The sequence below is a fragment of the Gymnoscopelus microlampas genome (genome assembly GCF_963454915.1).
Source record: "Gymnoscopelus microlampas genome assembly, chromosome: 17".
NCBI classification, from domain to species: Eukaryota; Metazoa; Chordata; class Actinopteri; order Myctophiformes; family Myctophidae; genus Gymnoscopelus; species Gymnoscopelus microlampas.
The window spans coordinates 31572251-31599017 of record NC_139954.1 but is presented as its reverse complement, the minus strand read 5'-3'; the positions used below and the strand labels follow the sequence as shown (position 1 = coordinate 31599017).

The following is a 26767-nucleotide window of genomic DNA, read 5'->3' as shown; positions in this document are numbered from 1 at the left end:
CACACACACACACACACACACACACACACACACACACACACACACACACACACACACACACACAATTTCACCTCCAGAGTAGCCTGTAGTTTTTGAGATCTGTAATTTGCATTCCAGAGTAGTAGCTGGCTGTGTAATTTAAGAAAGGGGGGTTACTCTGTTGAACTGTAATCCACAGGCTACACAGCCTTGTGTTTAATTGGACGGCAGAATGTGTTAGAGTGGAGGCATTTCTCACTGGCTCACAAAGCGCTTGAGGCCACTCAAGCACATCCATGTAGGTGGATATTGCCCCCCCCCCACACTCACCAGTCCAGTGTGAATGGATGTGGGGGCTGTGATTGGTCAGAGTACCTTCATATTGATCCAGCACATCTCACCCCAGAGACCTTAGCTTCATGCCTTCTGATTCCATCTCAAGAATGAATGCCCCCGGGCAAGTCTGAGCCATCGTTGCCTTGAAGCTTCTCTGCCTATCTGCTTGTCTTCCTACTTTAATGGCTCTATGCATGTTTATTGTCTTCTATAGTCTTAATGCTGTGGGTCACTTTTGATTGATTTGGCTTGTATGTAGGTGTGATGTTGGCGCAAAATGGCTGACGTGTCAATATGGTCCATGTCCAAGTCAATGCCACTTTCATGATTCGTGTCATGTGATGGCAAATATATGCAACAGTCTTGTTATTGCTGTGCTTCACGACTACTGTAATGCATACTTTCACAGACTGCCACAATGATGTGGTGAAAATTGTGGATCTGGCGTGCAAACACAATGTTTGTTTGATTCCCTATGGAGGTGAGTTTGTCTGTTGTGGTTCCAAAAAGTTCTAAGCAATATAATGCGTGTTTGTGATTTATTAAATGTGCTTTTACATGTTCTTTAATGATGCAGATAGAGCAGAGTTTTTCACTGTACACAAGCTAATCTAGTCATCTCGACATCACTGAATGTAAATATTTGAGCTTTCATCTGCGTCTCCTCCTTAGTGCTTTCTGAAGTCACAGAAATTATGAATGATGAATGAATGAATTTATCAGCTAACGGCTCTTCTGTTGCTTGCGGTGCCATTTTACAAATGCACCAACAGATGTCAAATTATGAAGCCCCGTTGAAAAATGCAGCTAGTCCAATGATGAATGTTTTATTCTCACACATTGTTCTTTTAACCAGGAGGGACCAGTGTCTCTAGTGCCCTAGAGTGCCCCCAAGAGGAGACCCGCTCCATTGTCTCTCTGGATACCTCACAGATGGTAGGTAATTGTTGGACTGTATGTATAAAATGCACCAGTTGTGGGGCGTGAGGGTGTACTCACCCCACCACCATGGAGACGGTTGGGGTGGTTTTCTTCCTGCAGGGAGTGGAACTGTGAGAACTAGCGCGTTACTCCCCACGTTTTACGCTCTACCGGTAAACTCCTCACTGTCAGTTGAAAAGAAGTGTACGGTGACTCCATGTGTATTGGAGGAGATGTGGTTGTCTAAGCCCCCCCAGACTCGTAGTGGGGGTTAACGGCGACAGGGACAGTGATGTGTATTGTTGAAGGGGAGGTGGATGAACCGACTCCCCAAAATGACTAAAAGTTGTAGAATTAAACTGTTATGACTCAAAAATGCTAGATATTATCATTATTAATGTTGAAATTGCTCTGGAATTGCTTTATAGTAGGTTACAGTCAAAAGCCATAGAAAGGTTGCTTCATTAATAATTTTTCAAAATCTCAGTATCTGAGGTCCTACATTTTGCTGTACAATAGTTGTTGAACCATTGTTTGCCATTGTACCATTGCGAATGTGACGGTTATCATGCTCCTGTCATTGGCCAGAAATCTTTTTTGCTGTCCCAACAGCACTGTTTAACACAATGTAGTCAGACATGGTAAAAACATTGTACTAGTACAGTATAGCCCTTTGATCTGACATGCAGGGACATGATATATACGCTGCCCGGACACTGGCAGTCTACCAGTTAGGAAGTAGCTGACATTGACACCGGTGACCAGAGTGCTGTGTCAAGGGTCAGAGGTGAGATGGTTCCAAGGAAAGCACATGAAAGCAGGAACATGGCAGGAACACAGTCTTTACTACCTCTGGAGAATAATTGATTGCAGGTGTGAAGCAAGCTCAAGCTGTGTAGGTGTAGGCCTCGTGCCTAACGTCTAATATAAGCGTGGTTTCTGTTGGATTGAATGTTAAATGGAGGTTAACCTTGAGGAGCCTAACTTGTGTCCCCTCCCCCCATCTAATTTGCTTAAAGGTGCTTTGAAAGCCATTTTGTGGTTAAAACAAAAACAATTTGGTAAAAGGTTAAAATTACGCTAATCATTGGAGTGTTTGTTCAGTAATGAGTCTCTCCAGCTCTCGAGTAGAAATAAAAAACATTTACAGGTGGGACGCCAGTTTCTTCCAATCAAGAAAGATAACCTCACAAGGATCATTTATCAGCTTGTGGTCTAATTCCAATTTTGGCTGCTCATTTATTTGTTTCATCACTTGCAATTTCATTTGTTTATTTCATATCCTGTATGAGTTCTCTCTCCTGATTGGAGGAAATCGGTATCTTGACCTGAAAATGTATTTGCTAAAGAGCTGGAGAGACTGGAAGACCCCAGTTATTGAACAAACACTATAGCAATTATATAAATATTAAACAGTTATTTTAACAAAAGAATAATCACTTGACAGATTCTCCCTATACAACTGTGTTAATTAACTCGCAACGTAAATGTAACCTCAGATTTGTACAATCGTAGTTAAAAATGGACAAATTACAGTGTGTATACTGTTTATTTTTTGCTGTATAGATAAGGCCTCGGTAACAGAGCAATTTAGGACGGTAACCTAATAGGTGAAGGCATTTTTAGATTGCAGAGGACAGCATTGGGAATATACTGTCAACACAACTATGTTTTCATTAAGATCCGCTCGTTCTTCTAACCTGCATCAGATGGTTGGCCTCAATGGCTGCTTTTCATTTTGGATAAACTCAAAAGGCATTCTCAAGGGATTTTCTTTTATGTTCCTCTGCATAAACTATGTTGGCTGAGGCCTGAGTAATGAAAGTTTATGACCTCATCAGTCATGTCTATTTTTTTCTCTCTTTTTTTTGTTGTTTATCTGCAGAACCGCATATTGTGGATTGACGAGAAGAATTTAACTGCCCATGTTGAGGCTGGCATCGTTGGTCAGGATTTGGAGAGATTAGTAAGTACTATGCATCCATCACCATCCAAATTGTTGAGCCATTTCATATCATCCATTATAAAAGTCTGCTACACTGCAATTGTGCGCCAATGATTATGCTCCGTTTTAACCACTTGAACCGTAGCATCCCTATTTTGGGCAAGTTGTATTAGGCGCACATTCTTCCAAAATGGCAGATCTACAAGCTTCTGACATTGTAAACTTGTAGATCTGCCATATTTGGTGAAGAGATATGGTGTAGAGGGGAAAAAGGTGGGGGCCTAGTATAGACCCCTGTGGGACTCCGGTCAACTAAGTGTATATAGGGTTTAAGTGGTTAACTATTCTATGGTTGCCACGCTCAAATCAGCTCTGTGCTCAGTGGACCCGACAGCGTTATGTGCCGAGTTCCGCCGAGGAGCAGAGCACTGAAGGGTAGAGATTAGAGATTGAGGCAGCGGCTATGAGCAGATGGCACCATCAAGCTAATTCAGAAAAATTGAGAAGGCGTTTGATGTAGAGGAACGTGTGAGCTGCATCTCAAACAGAGTCTACCTTTTGCGTTATGTCGGGGCCTTTTTGATAGAGCAGATGGGTCTGCATTAAAAACTGCCTTCCAGGGGAGTGGTGCAATAAAACAACGGCTGACTTTACCCTCATCTCGTGATCAATGCCCCTGGCGGGGGGTGCTCAGATACTCCGAGGTCTTATTTTATTTTTTATTCCTTAATATGGCGCCTTGAGATGTAGCCCTTCTTCTGGGGTACCTCTGGAGTGTGCAGGCTCCTGATAACAAAGCAATGTTGTCGGAGGTCTGCACCCTCTCCTCAGTCAAGTGTTGCTGCATATGGCAGTGGTGGACAGTAACGAAGTACATGTACTTGGAGTGCTATACCTAAAAAACGTTTTGAGTATCTGTACTTTACTTGTGAATTTCTAGTAAGGGAAAAAGTACATTTGAACTAACCATTTAAGCCATATTTCAATATAGTAAAAAATAGCCAATCTACACTCAAAAAATGTCGTGACGCGTTGTGAGCTTTATATTTTCTGTACTTTGTACTAATTTTTACTAATTTTTAAAAGTACTCCAGTACTTAAACTTGAGTGAAAATTTGACTGAGCAACCTTTACTTGTAGTTGAGTAACATTTGGCCAGGAGTGTTACTTAAGAACACAGAGTAACATTTGGCCAGGAGTGAGTACTCCAACAACACTGCATATGACTGGTGTTGTTGGAGAGCTCTCGGGGTCTTTTTTTATTTTCTGCGTCACTGGTTGGAATCCCAAAATGGCCAAGTTCCACCGCACAAACCATGCTGCAAGTCAGCCATGCCGAGATGTTTCTCTCTCTCTACACTGCAGTGTGGCCTGGTGGTGCGTGAGTTGAACGCACAGGCAAAGACCAAATGTTAATCATCTATAAAGTGCATGGCCAAGTGCTCATGCACGGAACTAGAGCTTTAGACAAGACACACCTAAAGCACCGATCTTTCGGTCTGTTTTACTTCTGCTCTTGTTATGCTCATACGTTGCTTTATTTTAGTTCAGTTGTAAAAATCTATGATGCCATAAAACCAGAGTTGAACGCATAACGAGTATACTGTATAGTCAAATTCAACAGCAGAGTAGGACCCCCCCCCCCCTGTCCACCGTCCCCTCGTCATAAAAACATTTTGGTGGGTTCAGCGGTTCCACACAACGTCATTATGTTTCAGCTTTCATCTTTTTACTTACTTTTTGAACCTATAAACTAATTCTAGCACTTCTCTCCACAGCTCAATGAAAGCGGCTACTGTACGGGCCATGAGCCTGACTCCATGGAGTTCAGCTCCCTGGGCGGCTGGGTGGCCACCAGAGCATCGGGCATGAAGAAGAACATCTACGGCAACATTGAGGACTTGGTGCATAACCCTTCTTTTCATTTCTTATTTAACCACTTGAACCCCATGCATCCATATTCTGGGGGAACATTAGCCAAAAATAGCAGATCTACAAGCTCACGACACGTAACGTGTCGTGAGCTTGTAGATCGGCTATTTTTGGTGACGATATTTGATGTAGACGGGAAAACAGCGGTCCAAGTTCAGAGCCAACTCAGGTCCAGTTTTCTAAGGCTTTATGAGGTTACAGTGGGGACATAACAGGTTTTATTCCATAGTAGAAAGAGGGCATATTCTTAGCAACCCACATGTGGAGCTGATGCTCAACTCTAAAATCCGGTGCATTCACACATGTGACATGCGAGGGTTAATATTGTGACGTTCAGGTAGTCGGGATGTGAACCGAGACCAGATCGGGGTTTAAATGTCTTTCACAGTGTATTACTGGCGGCATCTTATTTCATCTGAGTTTCTTATTTTAAAATGTTGCTGTCCTGTCACCGCTCAGGTGGTCCATGTGAGGATGGTGACTCCTCGAGGAGTGATTGAGAAGAGTTGCCAGGGTCCGCGCATGTCGACAGGGCCAGACGTGCACCACTTCATCCTGGGCTCCGAAGGTTTGCTCATTACTCTGAAATTTTCCTTGTGACTTTCACATCACTGTGTGTGTGTGTGTGTGTGTGTGTGTGTGTGTGTGTGTGTGTGTGTGTGTGTGTGTGTGTGTGTGTGTGTGTGTGTGTGTGTGTGTGTGTGTGTGTGTGTGTGTGTGTGTGTGTTCATGAGTTTTTGGATTGGGGGTAACAGCAGGAGAGTTCTCAGGCTGCAGGCCTGGTTAACATTAACCAGCACTGGTGGAAAAGCGATGCAGCGGGGTGTTAGGTACAAACCAGCATGTGTCCTCCCCACTGCAGTGCCCTGTCCTTGTGAATGCCCACAGAGAATACTGCCATATGCCAGGTCCCCCTCACATAATGAGGAGGTGCACACATTCTTGGCATCGCCATGTTAAACAGCTGTGGATACAAACTCTATATTCGCCCAACAAAGCTCAGCAATCTGCTCACCGACTATGTTGGGATTACTGCAGAGATCTCCATTTGTACTCATTAGAATTGATTTCGGTGGATACGAAAAGCACATCTGTCGATAATTTCAGAACTGGATGTATTTAATTGTGTCGTAATATAACTGCACGCAGAAATTCTGGGTTTCAAACTGTGATGAGGGTATTATTTAGTTCAACCTCCAAATCAAGTCGCAACTTTCTTTTTGAATTTTTGATATTTAAAAAAAAGTTTGGGTCTGGAGTGCTCGGAAGTTCAAAAAAGTATAATGAAGGTCCTCTTTGGTTGGGGACTCTATATACGTGCAACAAAGGAAAAATCCAAGGCACTCTTCTGGTGAAAAAGTTATAAAGCCTTTATTGAGAGGGCCATTTCATCATTGAATTGAGTTAAAAACTGACAGGGATAACCCACCCATAGCGGCCCCACGGCCTTCTTCAGGGGCTGTTTTCTGTTTGCAGTCACTTGTGACTCCTCATACTTCATTACTGTGTGTGTGTGTGTGTGTGTGTGTGTGTGTGTGTGTGTGTGTGTGTGTGTGTGTGTGTGTGTGTGTGTGTGTGTGTGTGTGTGTGTGTGTGTGTGTGTGTGTGTGTGTGTGTGTGTGTGTGTGTGTGTGTGTGTGTGTGTGTGTGTGTGTGTGTGTGTGTGTGTGTGTGTGTGTGTGTGTGTGTAAAAACTAATTAGTGGTGCCCTCTGTTGGTGTGGTTGAGAATAACTATTATGCATAGGTGTTGGTGACTCCCATGGTCAGAGTAATATTTTCAGATAAACCCCCTGAATAATAAGTTCCATGATAGGCAGTATCTTGCATGAGTCAATTTGTTACTAGCAGCCATGCTCCCTCTCTTGTGACCAGGGACGTGCTGGCCACTGGGAAATTCGGGAAAATTCCAGAACGGCCGCGCCATTTACGGGCCGCCAGACGGCCGGTGGGCCACCCAAGACAACTGCCGCATGTTTTTTTTTTTTTTATTGAAAAAATTCGGAAAATCCCAGAGCTGAATTTTGGTCCCAGCACGCCCCTGCTTGTGACGGTTATTTTGTCTGAGAAACTGGACAGTCTGAGGAGTTTGGAAAGATAAAGACTGTCTTGCTGTGTCTCGCCCATACTGAAAGGGCTGAAGGTTGTGGAAAGCGAGAAGAGGGGACAGGACCACACGTCTCTGAGAGGGTGTGTGCTCCTGGGAGGCCGACTAGGTGGATCTAGAGGTCACCACACTGCTGGGTCTCATTAGAATTATCTGCTTCTTCACCCCAGTACCCCCACCCTGCATTCTGACAGTAGGCCACGACAACAAAGCACAGCACCCAAGTCCCGCAACTACGCTGTGCATGTTAAGTGGAACGCATCCTTTTTAATCAGAAATGACTGCGAGACCTCTTGGCACTCCTCATTCGCTACGCAGCAGCCAGGTCTGCCTATCTGTAACCTTGAAAGCGCCTGAATGCAAAACACTTTCCTGCACCCGACTTTCGACCATTGTTAAAAGGGAATGATTGGAATAATCAATAATAATCACTCCCTCTTTGAAAGTTCTCTCAGCCATGGAGACTGTAATGCAGGTGTGTGTGTGGGTGTAGACGACCAGTGCAAATCAAATTTTGCGCTGAGTTAATGCTATGTGATGAGTTAATGCTATGTGAAAACGCTCCCTTTGCTGGCCAAGCAGTCAGACATTTTTGGTAGAAGACGGTTGTGTGATGGGGAATGGTCCACTTCCCTGCATAATGTTCCTCTACCAGGAGGTCACATGTACAGAGGAGCTCCCTCTCATGTGTTGTGTTCACTGACCTTCCTGTTCTTACCTCCTTGCAGACGTATGTCTCTCACTTATTCTCTTGCTCCCTCGCACTCATCGCTCTAGCTCCTCCTACTCTCATTGTATCCTGTGACTTCCCTCTCTCTCTCCCTCTACTCTCTCTCACCCTCCTTTTTCCCCTCCTCCTGTGTAGCTCCTCCCCAATAGCGTAAAGACGAGTCAAATGATGCCCCCGAGAGGAGGCCTAATGGCGTCACATGTTATCCGTTGGACCACTAGAGAGCAGCATGTGGCATGTAGTGTCACGTTCGAGGGCTCATTAACAGGCTGACGAAGCGCTAATGGAGCTGGCTCTGTTCAGTTCAGATGTGTCCCTGTGCAGGAGAACACTTGCTCCAATAACACACATAACAAGAAGAAAAACAATGCATTCTATTTACCCTGAAGGAGACCATTCAGGAAGTCCCAATCGTGACTGGACTGTAACGTCATGTTGTGTCAAAACACTGCATATTTAAATGTTTTTACAGCTGAATTTTGTCTAAGCAGGGCAAGGCAAGTTTATTTATAAAGCTTTCTTTTCAAGCACAAAGGCAATTGAAAGTATTTAGATAAGGTATAAAAAGAGGGAACATGCGGTCAAGTTGCACACTATCAGCAATAAACTTTGTCAGGAGTATCATATTTTTGTAAGAGCGTTTATGCTTTCTCTGTTTAGCCACCAACAATATGTGGAACTCTGCATGATGTCATTACTGGTGTTTTGTGTATTGCATTAATTGTGGGAAGAATAGTTGTACTATGACCTGACACTGGCTGATGATCTTTGATGTTGCTTCTCGTTATCCGTGATTCATAAACATTCACAAACCCGTTAGCCAGACATCTGTGTGTTTTTAATGGAAGCAGTAAATATGGATGCTCTGGATGGCAAAACGGGAACTCACTTCTAGCTTTCCCCTCCCTCAGAATAATGAACTGGTGGCAGAATTATAAAAGCGTTTTATGACATAGGTTATCATTGTTTACTGTGATCTCGTTAAGATAAAAGTGCCATTAGAATTCTTGCAATTGCCGGGGTTTAATAGTGCGCTTTGTCCAAGCTGTCTACGAGGCTCAGTCCTGTGAGATGGCTAACGCTAGCACGTTTACTGCACTGTTTGTTAGCTGTCCAATTTGTACCAGTGGAAAGCATGTGCCAGTGTGCGTAAATGCTTGGCATTCAAATAATATCCTTGTGTTATAACCTCATATTGAAATTGCTTGGCATTCAAATAATATCCTTGTGTTATGACCTCGTATTGAAATTAAACTAAACACTCACTGATTTATTTATTTATTTTTTACTATATTGGTTTAAAAATGTTCACTGATGTTTAACCACATTAACCCTGGTGTCCCTATTTCGGGCATGTCATTATAGATTTCAACTTCTTCATTTTTTTATGAGCTTGTAGATTTGCTGTATTCGTATAGTCCAAATATAAAACCGGGCTTAAGTGGTTAAGAGCATTAATCACAGACATGCTCCCTTTGTGACAACCGTTGGAACAGCAATATGAGCCCTTCAGCAGCAGCAGCAGAAGCTAGCCGTTGACAGTGTTCAGGGTCAGGAGGTCTGCTAAAGGTCTCTGTATGGCCTTATATGCAGCCCTGCTGTTAGCCCCGTCCCTGCCTTTGATATGGGCCTGCTTTATTTCTCCATACTCCTAGCTGATAAATCTAACTTGTCCTGCCCGTGTGTTGTGGAAAACCAGATTACTAAGGTGAAATATGAGACGAAAGGTCACCAGCTGCACCCTGGGGAGACGTGTAGCAGAGACCTGTTATAGGTTTTGATGCTCCACACTTAACCACTTAAGCCTTATAGACTTCATCGTATGATGAATAGCAGATCTACATGCTCACGACGCGCCAGTGTGACGCGTAGTGAGCTTATAGATCTGCTATTTTTCGAATTTGTTAATTATTTTCTTTTTGAAAACATTGAAACTGTTTTGCCTGTAATGACATGCCCAAATTATGAATGCCAAGATTAATGGAGTTAAGACCAGGGTAGCTTGCATCAATTGTGTGGGAACTGGCTTTTTTTTTTTTTAATGTCTCTTTCTCTCATTGTGATTTTCCACAGGAACTCTGGGCGTGGTTACCGAGGTTACAATGAAGATCCGCCCCGTGCCGGAGTACCAGAAGTATGGCTCTGTTGTATTCCCCTGCTTTGAGCAGGGAGTGGCCTGCTTGCGAGAGGTTGCCAGACAGGTACCATATCACCCATGTAACCGTGTATGCAGTGGCGTGCACAGACATTTTGAGGGGCAGGTGCTCAAGTAAATTATACTTTTTTTTGTTTACTTGGTCTGCTCTTTTTTCCCTCTACACCTATACCTCTTTGCCAAAAATAGCCGATCTACAAGCCCACAACGCCTCGCAGTGCGAGCCGTTGTGGGCTTGTAGATCTGCTATTTTTTGGCTAAAGTTCTCCTCAGAAAAGGGATGCTAGGTTTCGAGTGGTTATGGTAAAAAGAAAAATCATAGCACTTAAAGATTTGGCGGACCCCCTGTAGTAACTCTGAGGACCCCCTAGGGGTCCCGGACCCCCTGTTGAAGACCTGTGCTGTAAACTGAAAAAAAGGGAAAAAGGGCACTTCTGGTCAAGAGGGCAAAGGGCAGGTGCTCTAGCACCACCTAGAGTCTATCTGTGCACGTCCCTGCTTGTATGTCAAAAAACTTTACTTTATCAGGAAATGTAAAAAAGAACCTGTGTTCCAATGGCTGTGATGTAGTATTTTTTGATGTTAATACTTTTCATTGGTTAAAATTATATATATTTAGCTGCCTATGATTCTGCCTATAATTACATACAAATTTCTCGGAAATAGCAGATCTACAAGCTTGTAGATTCCCTTTTTTTTAACAAGACAAAGTGTAAAACTGGGCATTCATTTATGAACAAAAAAAGTTATTGAAATCTAGAGATACTAGGTTTCTGCCCGACAACCATGATATCCTAAAAAGTATCCTTGTTGCTACTTTTTGCAGTAAACGCAGACTATCAATAAACATTACCCCTGGTGTTGACATCACTTTGTTTGGTTGAATAGATTAATGTCTATTACACTGCAAAACCTTGAGTGTTAATTTAACTCTGAAAGAGTACAAATTGACCCATAATGATCCAATTATACAATAAGGATTTTATAATGTTGTCTGTTTATTATTTGATATGAAATGTACACTGCAATTATTTTATTCAAATTAAATGTGAGAATCTTACACATAATGCCTTGTAACCAATACGGCATCATTTTAACAGACCTTAACCACTCTGACGCCTAATTTATACTCTGTCGCACGACAGTGTCTTGCGCTGAAAATGGAAGACCTTCAACTAAGCTCACAACGCGTTGCATCCGCTGTTAGCTTATAGGTCTTTTCTTCTACACGTGACAATTTCGTGCAACATTTCGTGAAGTATGAATCGGGCTTAGGGAAAATAGTATGTAGGGCTGAATACTGTTGTGTTGGTCGCACAGGGTTACTATATCGAACCATGATGAAAAGGAATAAAACTGAATGTTACAGGCAGTCAAGATGACTAGGCCGCCAGCTCTGCTGTCTATGGCTGTTTAAAAGTGTGCTGATGCAGCTATTATTGATGGCGACATGAGGGTCTGCTCTGTACCACCACTCCCACAGTGCTACTGTGAAAGGCTATTGACCGTTCATTCCATAGGTTATACCCCCGCCCCCCCACCCCCGAGTATGACGTATGAGCAAAATGGCCGCTGCGTGAAATTAATCTAACATGGGACAAACATACCCTAGGTGGGGTTGGTGAAAGGGCCTACTCTGTGTGGAGTGTGCATGTTCTCCCCGTGTCTCCTAGGGTAGTTAATACCCTCACAAAAACATGTAGTAATCCTGGTCACTATACTGCCTCCCCCTGGTCAGCCGGGGCGCCTGATGGAGGAGAAGGGAACTGGTTGGAATAACGTGTTCCTTCCACGCGCTATGTCCAACCAGGGAAACTCCCCCCTGTCGGGTGATAAGAAGCGGCCTGCTTGCTCCTCATGCATTGAAGGAGGCATGAGCTTCAGCTTGGGCTCTCCCTAGGCTGGCAGAGGGTAGGTAGTGCCCAGGATTACATAGGCAATTGGCACTGGGTGAAAAAATGTGGGTTACAAAATCGTGGGATAATAATAATAATAACATGGGACAAACTGCCACCAAGAGTTGCACCTAACATTAGCACTGATGCATATTATCTATCTGGCAATGTTGATGAAAGAAATGCATAAAAAGAAACGGGACAGGATAGTATTTACTAACCCAATGAAGTCGAATCATAAGATCAAACAATTTGTTTTCAATGACTGATTTGAATTAATATATGAATATTAAAAAAGGGGCTACTTTATTTTTTCCTCCCTTAGAGATGTGCACCAGCATCCATTCGGCTTATGGACAATGAACAATTTCAGTTTGGTAAGTTTTTTTTTTTTTTTTTTAATGACAAATCCTTTTGCTCTGGTTAGAACTGGTCTGCAGTGTGTGCATGTGGTGCTGTGTACAGTATATCAGTGGGTTCCAAACTGAAAGTTCCCAAATCCAGTTTGGAACCTTCTTGGAAGTCGAGCACCACTAGTGGGGTGAACATCACTCCCCATTGAAACTAATTGCCATTAACAGAGAGAAAATATTGTGTGTGTGTGTATATATAATAACGGTGGAACCAAGTGCTAAATTATAACCTATGAAAATAAAGAATCACTTAAGTTTTTGAAGAGATTATTTTCCATATACTGTACACACATGTTTGTTTAAGCTGAAGAGAATTGGGCCTTAAATAACCACACTCTTGCATACAAGCCCTTGAGTACAGTGTCATGCTATACTGTGCAACATGCCTGCGTCTGACCTGGTTATCTATTTTCAGAGAATGTCTATTCCCTTAGGCCTCTCCTGTAACCTCTATCTTTGATCAGAAGATTTTACAGCATGTCGCACATTGCATAACCAGTAACCGAAAATATACCATAATCGTTTTAGATCATATATGCCACATATGTTAATCTATTTTAACCATGTAAACCCTATATACTCTGTTGTACGTCAAATATTGAAAATAACCGATCTACACGCTCACCCGCTGCAATGCATTGAGCTTGTAGATGGCTATTTTTGCCAATTTCTTTTTACCAAATCTTCCAGAATAGGGATGCTACTGCAGGGTTTGTGGTGTGGTTAATAAAAAGCCATTTGGTTCAGTGTATGCAGTGTTTTATGAATGTGTTCCATTAAAAACGAAGAAACAAAACCTCGCAAAACTGTGAATGGCACTGATACAGTACCTTGTACAGTGTTGAATTGTTAAACTGATCATTATTTCACAAACTGAAAATACACACAAGTGAAGAATTCAGGCACAATGAAAAATGACCTTGGCAAAAATTAAGTAGTTGTTACATTGAAGTGTTATGATATTGTTTCTTGAGGTGTAGTGGAATGCATCAGGCATTGCCAGAGATCTCTGTAAAGTTCCCCAGTCTCCAGGGATCTCATTAGCTCCCCTATATTTCCACTTTTCACAGAGTAGGCACTTCCTAGCATTAAGTAGGCAAGATGAAGCGACCAGATTTTTCACTAATAACTAAAACTCATGGCTCTATGATACCTTCTTGGGCTTATTAGTGGCTTGTCCTCACTTTTAATCATGTCGGCTGTTGAGTAAGGAGAGTTGATGTATTCATGGCTCATTTTCAGATTGGGACAACGAGTAGAATTTAGCACTGCCTGTCTTGATACACAAGATGAAAAATGAGTGCAGTGGAGTAGGTGGTACACTGAAAAATCTGCAGTGTTAATTCAACTTGAAAAGTGTAAACATGGACCCAAATGAACCCTCAAGGGTCCATTTGTGACCATTCTTACATTCGAGTTAACACTGAAGATTTTTCTGTGTAGTGTCTATTGATACGGCAGAAATGTGAGCAAGCTAAAACTCGAGGGGCAGAATCACATAGTTCTCTCTTTCTGGATGTTGAGTATTTAATTAACGAGTATGATGGCTGCTGGAGACCTAAAAACCTGCAATCAAATTTTTGGAATGGAAATAATTAGGACACTAAGTGATGAAGAGACTTGAGATTGGGGGAGGGGAGCGGCGTAAATGAATTTTGGAATGGAAATAATTAGGACACTAAGTGATGAAGAGACTTGAGATTGGGGGAGGGGAGCGGCGTAAATGAACTGGTAAGTCTCCACGACATCACCCGTGACTTTCCCGCTGTGATTGATAACCATCCCTCTAGCCCCGGCCCCTCATTTTCACTTGTCCACAGGCACTTTTGTGCGTCCGATCAGGAATAAATCAAAAAGTGTGCATGAGGAAGACGGATATCGCCGCGTCAACCCCACTTCCCTTCGGAAACCCCCCCCCCTGATTTATTGTCCCTGTCGCTGGCAGCCACTGGCCAGCTGCAAAGTTATTCAAATGTTGCCATTTATTTTTCATCCTTTTTGTTTGAAACCTAAATAAGTCAGGCTCACTTGCCCTCTTAAAACGCTGGAGGAAACCAGCGGGAAAGAGACTAATGTGCAAAAAAAGGTGTTGCTCAAAAGTGTCAGATGCCACTTGGTTTTGAAAAGAGGGGAGTTGACTTTTCTGATGGAGATTTGTTTTCTGCAGGTCATGCCCTGAAGCCTCAAGTGTCCTCAATTTTCACGTCCTTTTTGGATGGCTTGAAGAAATTCTACATCACCAAGGTAATGTTTGTAATCCTAATCCTTAAAAAAAGAACCAGAGAGGTATTTTTTTCCCCTCCCCAGTGAAGAGTTTCTTTCTGTTCTTCGCAGTTCAAAGGCTTTGACCCCCACTGCTTGTGTGTGGCCACCCTGCTCTTTGAAGGGGATCGTGAGAAGGTCTTGCAGCACGAGAAGCAAGTTTATGACATTGCGGCTAAATTTGGGTAGGTGGCTGCGCTCTCTCTTCTCTCCCTAATCTGGCTCGATCACATGACTTTCACTGTGGCATTAATCTGCCAGCGGCAGGATGATGACATGTGTTGAGCAAAGATCACTTAAAGATCACTGTCCATACAAAGCACAGCAATGACAAAGCACCTTTTGACACGACTTTGAATGTGATGGGTGGGGGGGGGCGGGGGGTCAGCCTGAGGCCTGTGATGTTACTCCATTCAACCAACCAGTTCACGGTAGCGTCAAAAGACTGGAGACGCGTTGGTTTAACTGTTGGGATTTGGTCCTCCACTCAGTAGTCTGTGGTGGTACAGAGTGATGGATCACCTGTGGATGTCCTCTTGTCAGGCCAGCTTTTGTGTTGAAGGGGGTGGGGTGTGGGCGGTTGATAGCAGGGCACAGCTCCCTGTAGGACAGGGCGATAGGGTGGAGTCTGGGAGTGCTCCTCTGCTGTGATTGATCATGGAACAGATCAATGAGGACTTTGGTGGAAATAAGTTATCTATCAGCTGGAGAGGGATGCTATCTCCATCCTCACCCTGTTTTTAGCCTTCAGCACGGCCTTGTCCCAAACATTTTAACCTTCATGTCCCAATCCACCTGAATTATATATGGTATTGAGATAATTAGTCCATCCAGTGCTACAGCATTTCTGAGATGGTTGTTAGGGGATTCCAAACATTGTTCAATTGCTGTCAAGCTAAAAACAAATGTGATCATTTAATTGTGATCATTTTAAAATGTGCTTTTAGGCTTTAAGATCACTATGCTCCAAGATAGTTGTCGATAAATTGTGGACCCATTTGCATTTTACAAAGATTGTCCAGGAGAGCTGTTTGTCAAAATGGCAATTCAGGAATATTGACTTTAGTTTCCAATTCATTGTAAGCTGTGCTCCTGCTTCTCCAACCAATCAGAACGTATTTAATCAGGACATTAGTCTTGTGAACAAACCTCCATGTTCCTCGTTGTGTAACATCACCCTATGGATTGTGTCTTAGTGTAGCTATTTGGCTCAGTTGCCAAATCTACAGGTCACTGGATTGTGGCTGTCATGTAATAGCTTGGAGTTCAATCATCAGAAACATGTCACCTACCAGGAGCATCCGATGCTTTATTGCATTATTTCAAATAAATCGTCATCACTTGTCAAATCGAGTGCCAGTGATGGATTGGGGTGGTTCTGTGAGGAATATTTTCTTTTTTTAGTGTTATGAAACAAGGGAGGGAATAAGTAAATCAATATAGCGATTTCCTAATGAGCGTATCCTGATTAGTTTGGGTAGTGGATGAAAATTTGATTACCCACTGCCAGTGATAGATGTGTGGCTGACCTGTGCCGATGCGTGGAGCACTGCTTCATTGATCCGTACATTGTTAGATTGACAAGAGTGCCTTAGCTCCCAGGCAGCTGCAAAAGACACTGGAAAGAGGGCTGTTAAATATTAACCCTGTTATCTGCTTCCAGGGGCCTGGCAGCTGGAGAGGACAATGGTCAGAGAGGCTACATGCTGACCTTCGTCATCGCTTACCTCCGGGTGGGTCACTCCTCTCCCTATTTTTCCCTTGGCTGATGGGCAGGTTTGGGGGTGTAGGGGACTCTGACTAGACCTCTAACAGCGGAAAGGATAGCATGCAACACCGCAGAGGCCATAGAATGTGACCTCACAGTTTGATGTTGTCAGAATGTCTCAGAATGTGGTATTTAACGTCTTGAAAAGCGCCCGCCGTTTGCTGCCGCAATCACAATGCCGTGCATTTCTTTTTTTTTTTTTTTTTAGACCAGGCTCATCATAGACCTCCTAGCAGTCATTCCAATGCTGCAGAACCCACAGCCAGACATTTGCCATTTATTTTTTTCCCTGTAATAGTTTTTTATAGTATCCAATAATTTGTTACCCACTTTTTCACCCCAATTTAATCATTATGCCAATTGATTCCTCCCCGCACACATTTCTGTGTTGTCACTGCTGTTGTATCCTACTACTCGCATACCACTAAGGAGCCCCCCATGGAGGATGTAGAGACTTTGTCCTAATCCTCCCGCCCAACACTCCCTGCTGACAGGTGCCGCCCCAGCCCATAGGATTACATGCAGTGACTATTGTCACCCTCCCCGCCTGGCTTCCCTCCCCCGAACACAGGCCAATTGTGTTCGTGTAGACCAGGGGTTCTCAAACTTTTTTTATACCACAACCCCATATTATGAGGGATTTTGGCGACCAGTGTGCGACCCCGCTTTGGGTCGCGACCCATAGTTTAAGAACCGCTGGTGTAGACGCTCAACAAAACCGGATGTACCACAGTGGATTCGAACACACAACCTCCGCGGTGGTGGACAGGCACTTTACCACTGCGCCCCCCGAGCGGCCTGACATATGCCTTTTCTAAACCTGTGCATTGTCTCCTGGACAGGACTTGGGGATGGACTACTACGTGATGGGGGAGTCGTTCGAGACCTCTGTGCCTTGGGACAGGTAAAGATACCAATATAAAAAACACTACTGTGTGGGCTTTATCAGTGAATCTGAATGGCTACAAGCCATTTTCTATCACCCTCTTCCCACGCAGTCACGAGAAGTGAAGAGAACCAAAGAAATGTAATTCAGCCACCACCCCCCGCCCCCCTTTCCCTTCTCTTATGTTTTTTTTTCCTGCCTTCCCTCTGCCTTTGACATTCACCTTCATGCCTGCCTCCTTCCCCCATTAACTGTCTCAGCGTGGGCGGAAGCCTGTCTTTTCAGCCTACAGCCAAAAAACACAGCGACATGGGGGAGATGGCTCCACAAGCACGTTCGGTGGAGCTCGCATTCCTGTCGCCCCCACACCAGTACAGTTCATATCCACGTTCTGTGTGATGGGCAAAACTATGCACCACCTTCTCCATATCACCTTCACCATGCAAAGAATACCGCACGCTTACACACACGCACACAGAGTATGAGCTCCTTGCTGTGTAAAATGCCTGATGGGGGAGACCAAGAGATCAGGCGTTGAGGCGAGCATATGTGCCTGGCTCATTACCCGTCCTCCTCCACACTCGACTGCACATGCCTAGCACTGGCGGCCATTTCCACACCGATGGGAACATCTCCCAGACAGTATGCATCTACCACAGCACAGCTCTCACGCTCCACAATGGCCCCTGTTATTCTGTCTCTCTCCCCATCCTTTTTGGTCTTTTCTCTCTTGTCTTATAAGTTAACATAATTCATAAGTTCTGCATCAAGCGATATGCTTGTCAAGATGTACTGAAATCGCTGTTCTTATCCATAGAATAGAGTCTTAAGGGTGTGTGATCGGGTGTTGCTCTATTGTATGTGGTGTCTGGGTGAAGGTTGTTCTACTCCCAGCTAGGGCAGCTTCCTCAAAATCTTGAACTACCGGCCTTGTCATATTGCACTGACAGATCCTTCTAACCTGCCATTCTATCTTCTTTACATCTAGCTGCTTTAAAACCCACTTCTTTTGTGTGTGCGTGGCTTTCTTTTCTTCATAGGGTTTTGGACATTTGCCGGAACGTGAAAGAGCGCATTACCAGAGAGTGTAAAGAGAGAGGAGTGCCATTTGTACCATTGTCCACATGCAGGTAATGTTTGTAGACTGCAGAACATATATTTATGCACTGCACGAAAGATTACAATAAGACTCCATTGTCAGATTATGAATGATTGTCGACAAGACCCCCTGACCCTTTGTCAGCTATCTAGAGCCAGTAGATCGACAAACAACCATTGGGACAGACAGACAAACGGGTGAGGGGTACCAGGCTTCTTCCCCCTCACTGAGGACAGATTAGGCCTCTGCCTGATTATGCTTCAGCCATTCATTTCCTGGCTGCAGTCTGTCACAAGATTGATTTGTCCATTTAACCTCTAGAAAAGCCAGTGTGCTAGGTGATGGGCCATGTCAAATGATCAAGGGCTCTGCACACAATTCCTCCAAAGGGATGGGGACTAGGAAGATACAATGCTAACTGTTATATGCTGGTAGGTGATGAGGTATCATCTTGGAAGATACAATGCTAACTGTTATATGCTGGTAGGTGATAAGGTATCATCTTGGATTAATGTAAACAGTTTGCTTGTTTTTTGCTCTTTATATCTTTGAGTGAAAAAAATAAATAATTTGGCGTCATTGATTGATTGCTTTGAGGGACATGGCACTAAGTCAACCCCTTGCATACTGAGCAGCTACAAATGTGGCTCAGATGATCCAATAAAATTGTGCGATGGCCATTTAATGTCCTGATAATATGATGTTATTGAAGGTGACAGAGCCACCATGCTGCCGCCGCTTTCTAGAAAACATGAACGGAATTGGGGTCAAAGGGTTCAGGAGAAAAGCCCAGCCTCCCACTTCACTCTGCCCTCTGATTACAAAGGGAAAATCGTGTTCATTGTTTGAAAATGGAGTGCCTCAACTAAGCCCATATTCATTGGATTCATGTAGAATTGATTTTCAGAGGGGCATGTGAAGGAGTAATGTTCTTCTTTGCTTGTTTTTAACAAATTGTGTGCGTTGCACCTGTGCTGTTTTTCAGGGTGACTCAGACGTATGATGCTGGTGCCTGTGTGTACTTCTACTTTGCCTTCAACTACAGGGGACTCAGCGATCCAGTGCATGTGTATGAACAAGTGGAGGTAAACACCATCATTTAGATCATTATACAACTGTCCTGATGATGTACTTATCTATTGTATCCTAGCAGTTCAATGTATCCTGATAATAATTTGACATTGGCGTTGCACTCTCACTCCAATAACAGAATGTATGATATTGATTGAGTAATGAGTGTATCTTCAATTTACAGCATGCAGCCAGAGAAGAGATCCTTGCCAATGGAGGAAGCTTGTCACATCACCATGGAGGTATGATAGCAACCTGACTAACCCAATATCAGTGTTTTATGTCTCATTAGCAATTGTTTTTGTTGCAGTAGCCACCATTGCAACTATTTTATTTTTCCTTTTTAGTTTCTAGGTCTCATTTACCAAATATTTACTGAAACACAGTTGAAAACTGTTGAAAATAGATGTGTGCTGCATTGGGCTTTATTCTCAAAAGTTGTGACTATTCATGACGGGACAAGGCTCTTCAAAGTTGCCATGGAAGGCAGCATGGCAGTGTGTTTTGGGCCATGTCAGCGAGTGGGCTAACATGTGGTCTTCTCGTAAAAAATAAATTTAAGCGAGGAGATCTTTCATCACTTCCTTCACATGTCCAAAATATGTTCCCACTGCACAGAAAATGTCTCTGAGTTAGCCATTTGTTCATTTCAACAATGACCAAATGAAACGTGAGTAAGGCATGGGGAGGGGGGGTGAAACCACTCTCCGAGCCCCATCAGGGCTAACCGAAATGGCTGCCTTATCTATATTGCCATCCGCCTCGCTGTTTTCATACATCACTTCAGGCTATTCATCACGCCTGTCAAAAACAGCATGCAGTGAATCAGCTGCGATATTAAATCACAATTTTTCCTGAAGGCGGGGAAGGGTTCAAAATTAAAAGATTGCTAATAAAAGGAGGCGGTGGGCCAGGGTAAATGATGCTGCCGTTATCGCCGGGTGTACGCTGACCTCCAAACGGTGGCCTGGCCACCCTGTGCAACGCGGGGAGGTGTCGGGGGGGGGGGGGGGGAGGGGGGCCGATATTGATGCAGCTCCTGTGTGCAAGGCCCACTCTGTAATTGTGATTAATAACAGTGGGGCTTGCTATCTGGGCGCAGACAGGCCGGTTTGTCTGCCCACAATCAGCGCTTGACAAATGGAGCTAGTTTCACTGGGTTTTGTGTATCAAAGAAAACAGATGTAGTCTAGGAAGGCGAGGTGGGAGGGCACCACAGGAAATATACATTTTTGTAGCCTGTGTTTATAGCAGGTCAGCCTTATGCTGTGTGGGAGTGAGGTGAGGGTGGCCAGGCGCGTGGAAAGCGTTGCCCTTATTTTTGGCTACTCAACATGCCATCCGACAAAACACCACGTTGTGCAGAGTTGAAAATGGGTGGCACCTTAGCACAGATTTTAATTCTAAAAGCTTGCCAAAGTGGCACAGATTTTAATTCTAAAAGCTTGCCAAAGTGGGGGTCAAAGGGATGACAAATATTTAAGAGGCAAAAGCTTCACTGTGTGCTTGATGATTCCGCGGGTGTTATTTGAAATCCAGAACATTGGAAGAAATGTCCTCTTTAACCAGGTCACTAGTGTTGCAGCAGTGGAGAGCTGCGAGAACATCCATCATTGGTGGTGGTGGTGGGGGGGGGAGTCATCCATCCATCAGTCCCGGCCGTGGTCTGCGATGGTGCACGCCGCGCCCCAGCCTCTCAGCCAATACCCTGGCTCTGTCGTATCAGCGGAGCGCAGGGCCGCTACCTTAGCCCGTCTTTCATGTTCTGACCCCCATTTGTCAAGGCAGCCCAGAGAGAGACAGAGAGGAGTGTGTCAAGGGGTGGCGGCTCAGCTCGCGGTCTCTATAGCCTCCTCTGTATGAGGGCTGCCCCGGGGGCGGCTGGCAGCTCCACCTGACCTTGTGGCTTTGCAGGGCGTCACTTTAGCACACTCAGCCAACTGCACCAGCACTCAGGTCACTGCACGGAGGAGAAAATGACTTGACTCAGTGACTTTATTTCCCCCACTCATTAGACCAGCTAGTCTTGTACACATGAGAAATCTGACACTTTAAGGTGTGTGTGTGTGTGTTATATTTTCTGTCGCTACTAAAATAACTGCCTGCTCTTCTTTGCATGTCTCAGCTGCACAGACCAAAGCCAGGGGAGATTGATTGCAATAGCAGGCGCAAAAGAGAGAATATGACAAGATAGATGTGTAAATTATCACTGTGATGGAGGCAATGATGCAGTCCCAGCACCTTCTGTTTTCTCTCCTCATCCCTGAGTAGAGGGAGGGATGGAGGTGGTACAAGGGACGGGAGTAAGGAGAGGGTAGGAGGAGGAGGTGGTTGTGGGAGGAGGAGAGCAGGCTACTTTCTTAGTTATTGGGTAACTGCTGATTGGGTGAATGACCGGTCCCTCTGTCACCATCTGGAGGTGTGTGTGGTGCAGCAGGCCCCTGGTGGCCTCCTGTGTCTGTTGTCAGGAGACGGGCCTCACTAGCCCCACCTGGGTTCCCTGGCGGGGCTTGTTGTCACTGATAACACACAGTTCTTCCAATCTCGCTCTAACGCTTTAGGCCTGCCCCGCCCTCAACATGCCCTATTAACATGCTGCCCCCCTACCCAATCCCTCATCGGTGACGCACTACAGAGGTGCGAGCGTATCCAAATGGGACGGGGAAGGCGTGTGAACATTTCCATCTTGTCACACTTTTTCATTTTCAGACTCGCCTCTGTATCTAATCTCAGGTGATTATGGTGGTGCTTTTCAAACCCGAGTGTGTTTACCCACCCAGCAGGCACCTGTTCTAGATCGTTCTATTCTCAGATCTATTTTTAGTCTTGGTACAGAAGTGTCAAGTTTTTTTTTGTCTGAAGTCAATGTGACCTCGAAGAGCAATACATTTTCGCAGAGCACAAGATTCAGAAGTTTCCGTGCTGCTTTTGGGGGTATGAACTGACTATTTAATTTGAATGTTTATTACATTATTTTCATCCACCCTCCAACCCTTGATAACAAACCCTTGTCAGGGATATTTGCTCATAGATCTGAGCGTTGTCAGCGGGGCCTCTCGGTAAGCTACGTGCAGCAGTCATACTGTGGGTATTGGCGAAGGTGGCAGTCGGCAGAAAGGGTGATGGTTCTAGTTGTTGGTATGTTTTCATTGCGGTGGAAGTTCTCTGTCGGTTTGGTCCCACTGTCAATTTCACCACAGTCTCGAGGCCTCTCCCTGGCTCCAGACCCTCTGCTAAGAACCTGGACAGCTGGCAGAGCACCGGGCACCCCGCCGAGGCCCTGTGCCACGGCCACGCTCGCTCCTCAGGACAGAGCAGGAGCCACAGCAGAGAGTGGCCAAACGCCAAAGTCATGGCGACAGAGGACCATTGTGTTTCTGCCATTTTTGGCCATGGCAGGCTGTCAGCAAACCGAGCCTGTGTCAGGGGGTACAGAACTGTGGTTGGGCCAAGCAAGCACGACAACCTTGGAGGGCACCCCAGAGGAACACACTCTCTTGTACTGTGTTCTACACAAACACACATACATACACACATCTACCCTCCCACCCTTGTGGCTTTGGAGGGAGGGAATGGGAGGGGAGTGGTGGCCCGCTCAGTGAGAGAAAAGAGAGCGAGGGAGCGAGGGACGGCCGCTACAGCCGCCAGCCGGCCCCTCCTCTGGGAACACACAGAGCCTAATGAGTTTGATAGTCTGCTGAGCTCCATAAATCATGCCATGCAAAACATTTCTCCTCTCTGAATAAAAGCATTTATCACCCTCTGTTTATTCACTCACTCTCACAAGATTGATTGGCTCCCAGCAGCCTGCTGAGCAATCAGCCATGCCGATTCCTCTACCCCCCCCCCCCCCCCTCCTGTCTTCTTCCTTGTGCATATTTATTTATTTATTTTTTCTCTGTCTTTCAGTGGGGAAACTTCGGAAGGAGTGGATGAGAGAGACCATCTCCGATGTGGGATTGGGGATGCTGAAGTCCGTCAAGGAATACGTGGATCCCAACAATATCTTTGGCAACAGGAATCTCCTCTAAGGTTCCTTATCGCCTTCATCTTTGTCTCACCTTTTTCTAACAGGAATCTTTGTGCATTTGAATTAACTCGATACTAAATGTGAAATTAACCACATGAACCTTACCATCCCTATATTGGGGAGAACATTCTGAGAAAATGGCAGATATACAAGATAAACAAAGCTTTGCAATGTGATTCATTGGGACCTTGTATATTGGCTATTTTTGGTGAAAGGATTTGGTTAAGAGGGGAAAAGGAGGGGGAAAGAACAAACCCCTGGGGGACCCCAGTCAATGAAGCATATCGGGTTTATAAATGGTTAATAGGACATAAATATAATTTTTGTTTTATTTATTTGTTAATGAAACAGTCATTTGGTGCCATTTGTTATTTCACCCAACATAACCTACAACTTTCTTTTACATAATGTTGCACATAACATGCTTTAACAATCAGTCAGTGTGTAATTCTTAAAAAGGACAATAAAAATAAACTTGTCTTTGCCATTGCATCATGGCTTCAGTCTGCCATCTGAGGTGATATGGTCAGTTGCTTAAGGTGCTGATGGATCGTACACCGTTAATGTTTACTGTAAGTCTGTATGTGTGTATAAACGTGCTTGTTATGGCCTCACACACTGGGTATGATGCAAAATGATTATATTATGTGCGCTTAACTGTTAAGAGTTCCTTAAGATCCTTGCCAACTTAATTATCTTTTGTGTTTCATTTTTTTTTGTAAATCACATTTGTTCTTTTGGTGTATGGCACTACTTTAGCAGTAAGTTCTGTAGATGAATGCACTCTCTAAAGCTCTGTGCCTTTCTAAAGCTATGCGTCTGCCTTTCCCTTCTCTTACACACTCCAGTGTTGTACAGGGAGACTACTGTATGTGAACCTCATTTGTTTTGGGTGTCATGCTATTATTTTCCCTATATATCTGTGCACTCCCTAACTATAATGTCTCTGTACCCTCTTGCCTTGTGTTTACCTGACTTACCACAGGGGGTGTGTGTGTATTATTTTTCAACATGAGGGAGGGGTTTAGTACACACACGCACACCTACAATTCTAGGTGTGCGTGTGTGTACTAAACTCCTCCCCTCCAAAACTTGACAAAAAGAAGTCAGTCCAACTAGTGAAAGTATGTCTAGAGATTATACATGTATATTTAGTTTTGTACTGAAAGCTTTTACCTTGCATGGTCTGGTTTTCCCAGAAAGTTTAGTGGACAAAGCCATCCTGTTGAGATCATCTATGCTTTAGCATGATCATGTCTGCAAATGCCTCTGAATCCTGGTGCTCATGTTGTACCAAAGACTCCATGCTGAACCTATTCATTACTCTATATATACACAGATCTTGCAAACGTACGGTTTATATATGTTTGTACATGCTGTATATAAGTACAAACATCACATTCTAGTAATACATGCACAGCTAAATTGTATTTTTTTAAATCAACATATGCAAACAGTGACACCCCCTTAAATCTGTAAAATGTATTGATATTTGTGACTGTTACTTACATGTGTACCGACACTTTCTATAAAACTATTAGATTGTTACTACTTTTCAAGGTGTTGTAACGCATTCGTTCAGTTCTGCCTTTAATTGACGTTATTCCGCAAACTTTCAGCACAAAAAGAAATGTAACTATTGTGTATGTTTTTGGAAAGAATACTGCATTGCAGTTTGATACTAGACTTAAATCATTCTTCTATGATTAACCATTGATTAAGCCATTTGTTGACTACGTTATGAATCTTTGAGACGGTTATTAAACCTGTAATTTATTTGATATTCAAGATATTTCTGAGTCCAAAAAGAGCCATGGCTACATTCCTTCTCTGCTTGCAGTTTTTATTCCTTGTCTCCTATTCCTTCCCAAGTGTCTATCATCTGATTCATTCATGATATTGCCTCAGTGAAGCTCTAGTGAAGGAAGTGGTTTGGGACCTGCCACCTTTCGTGGCATTATCGCCACAGTTTCATGCATTTTACCTGTGTCAAAACCTTTGTGGGAACTTGAAATCTGAATGTTATGGATGTACCTTTTGTTATTTCCACTGTTATATTAACATTCAATTACATTTTTGTCAATGCTTTTTGTGCAATAAATTTAAATAAAATATACAGTTTTTGCAGCCCATCAATTTCTATATTCTTAGCTTTTGTGTGTGTGTGTGTGTGTGTGTGTGTGCGAGAGAGAGGGGGGGATATATCTCTTACAACACAAAAACACAGTGAGAGACTCAATAATTCCTGTTTTTGCTTCCAGGCTGAGAGGCTTTGTCTACATAAAGCCAAATATATGTTGCTTATTAGTTGCCTGCTAACCATGGAGCATGCACTTATACAGTTCCATTCTGTTCATCTTCAACCACACAGCAGAACCAAGATGACCTTTTGATTGAATACCTAATTCATAGTTTGTACAGTTAACCAATAATGCTAAAAGGATAACATGAGGCCTTGTTTCCATTGTGGTCCTACATTTAAAGTGACACTTTGATTAATCTATAATGACTGTCATTGCTTTGATTTTTTAAATTGAAAATGTTCATCTTTATATTTTAAGTCTCCTTGGCAAAATGTAGCACAAATTAGAAGAATTCAGACCTACCTGGGGACCATGCAAGTCAGGGGCCCTGGATGGTGTAAGGCTCAGACTCTTAGCACAGAAGTTATGTGTTCAAGTCCAGGGTTCACTGTAGTTAATGGGAGATATTTAACTTTAAGCGCCCAATGCATTGTCAATGCGGCAATGGACATTTAAAGGGAAACGAGTACAGGCTACTAAGGTCAGGGGATCTTAGTATAATCTTACATTTCAGTCCAATTCACTTTAAAAAAAAATATTTTACTGATTTTCCTTTCAGACCCCAAATTAGATATTGCTCAATTTTTCAAATATTCACTTCCAATTTGAAGCTCAGATTATACTAAAATCCCATAAGCCTGTGAAGGAATCTTAGTATAATCTGAGATTCAATTCGAATTCACTTCTCAAGTCTATTTTACTGATTTTCGTTTCAGAACCTAGATAAAACATTGCTTCATTTTTTCAATTTTCTATCCCACCAAAAAATCAGGAAAATGCTCCATTTTTCTGATATTCTGCTTAGTATTTTGTCTTGTTTTGATTTGGGACTGACACTGAGAAAAGCTCAAAATAGGTTTTTTTTCAAATCTTTCATCCCAGAATAAAAATCAAAGAATGTCTTCATTTTTCCAATTTTCTAGCCTACCCAAAAAT

At 43.6% G+C, this 26767-nt stretch overlaps 1 protein-coding gene across 1 annotated transcript in view; it reads left to right on the top strand.

The window, feature by feature from the left end:
- The window catches only part of agps (alkylglycerone phosphate synthase), a 32477-nt gene extending 6817 nt beyond the window's left edge, over window positions 1–25660 (top strand). The window contains exons 6-20 of the mRNA XM_084083709.1: window positions 725–796; window positions 1172–1251; window positions 3122–3202; window positions 4960–5085; window positions 5573–5681; window positions 10023–10150; window positions 12325–12376; window positions 14580–14656; window positions 14747–14859; window positions 16338–16407; window positions 17285–17346; window positions 18369–18458; window positions 19413–19512; window positions 19683–19740; window positions 23408–25660. Of these exons, the coding sequence (XP_083939835.1) occupies window positions 725–796; window positions 1172–1251; window positions 3122–3202; window positions 4960–5085; window positions 5573–5681; window positions 10023–10150; window positions 12325–12376; window positions 14580–14656; window positions 14747–14859; window positions 16338–16407; window positions 17285–17346; window positions 18369–18458; window positions 19413–19512; window positions 19683–19740; window positions 23408–23529 (1340 nt within the window). The 3' untranslated portion in view covers window positions 23530–25660. The remainder of the gene's footprint in view (window positions 1–724; window positions 797–1171; window positions 1252–3121; window positions 3203–4959; window positions 5086–5572; window positions 5682–10022; window positions 10151–12324; window positions 12377–14579; window positions 14657–14746; window positions 14860–16337; window positions 16408–17284; window positions 17347–18368; window positions 18459–19412; window positions 19513–19682; window positions 19741–23407) is intronic.
- Window positions 25661–26767: the final 1107 nt, after the last annotated feature.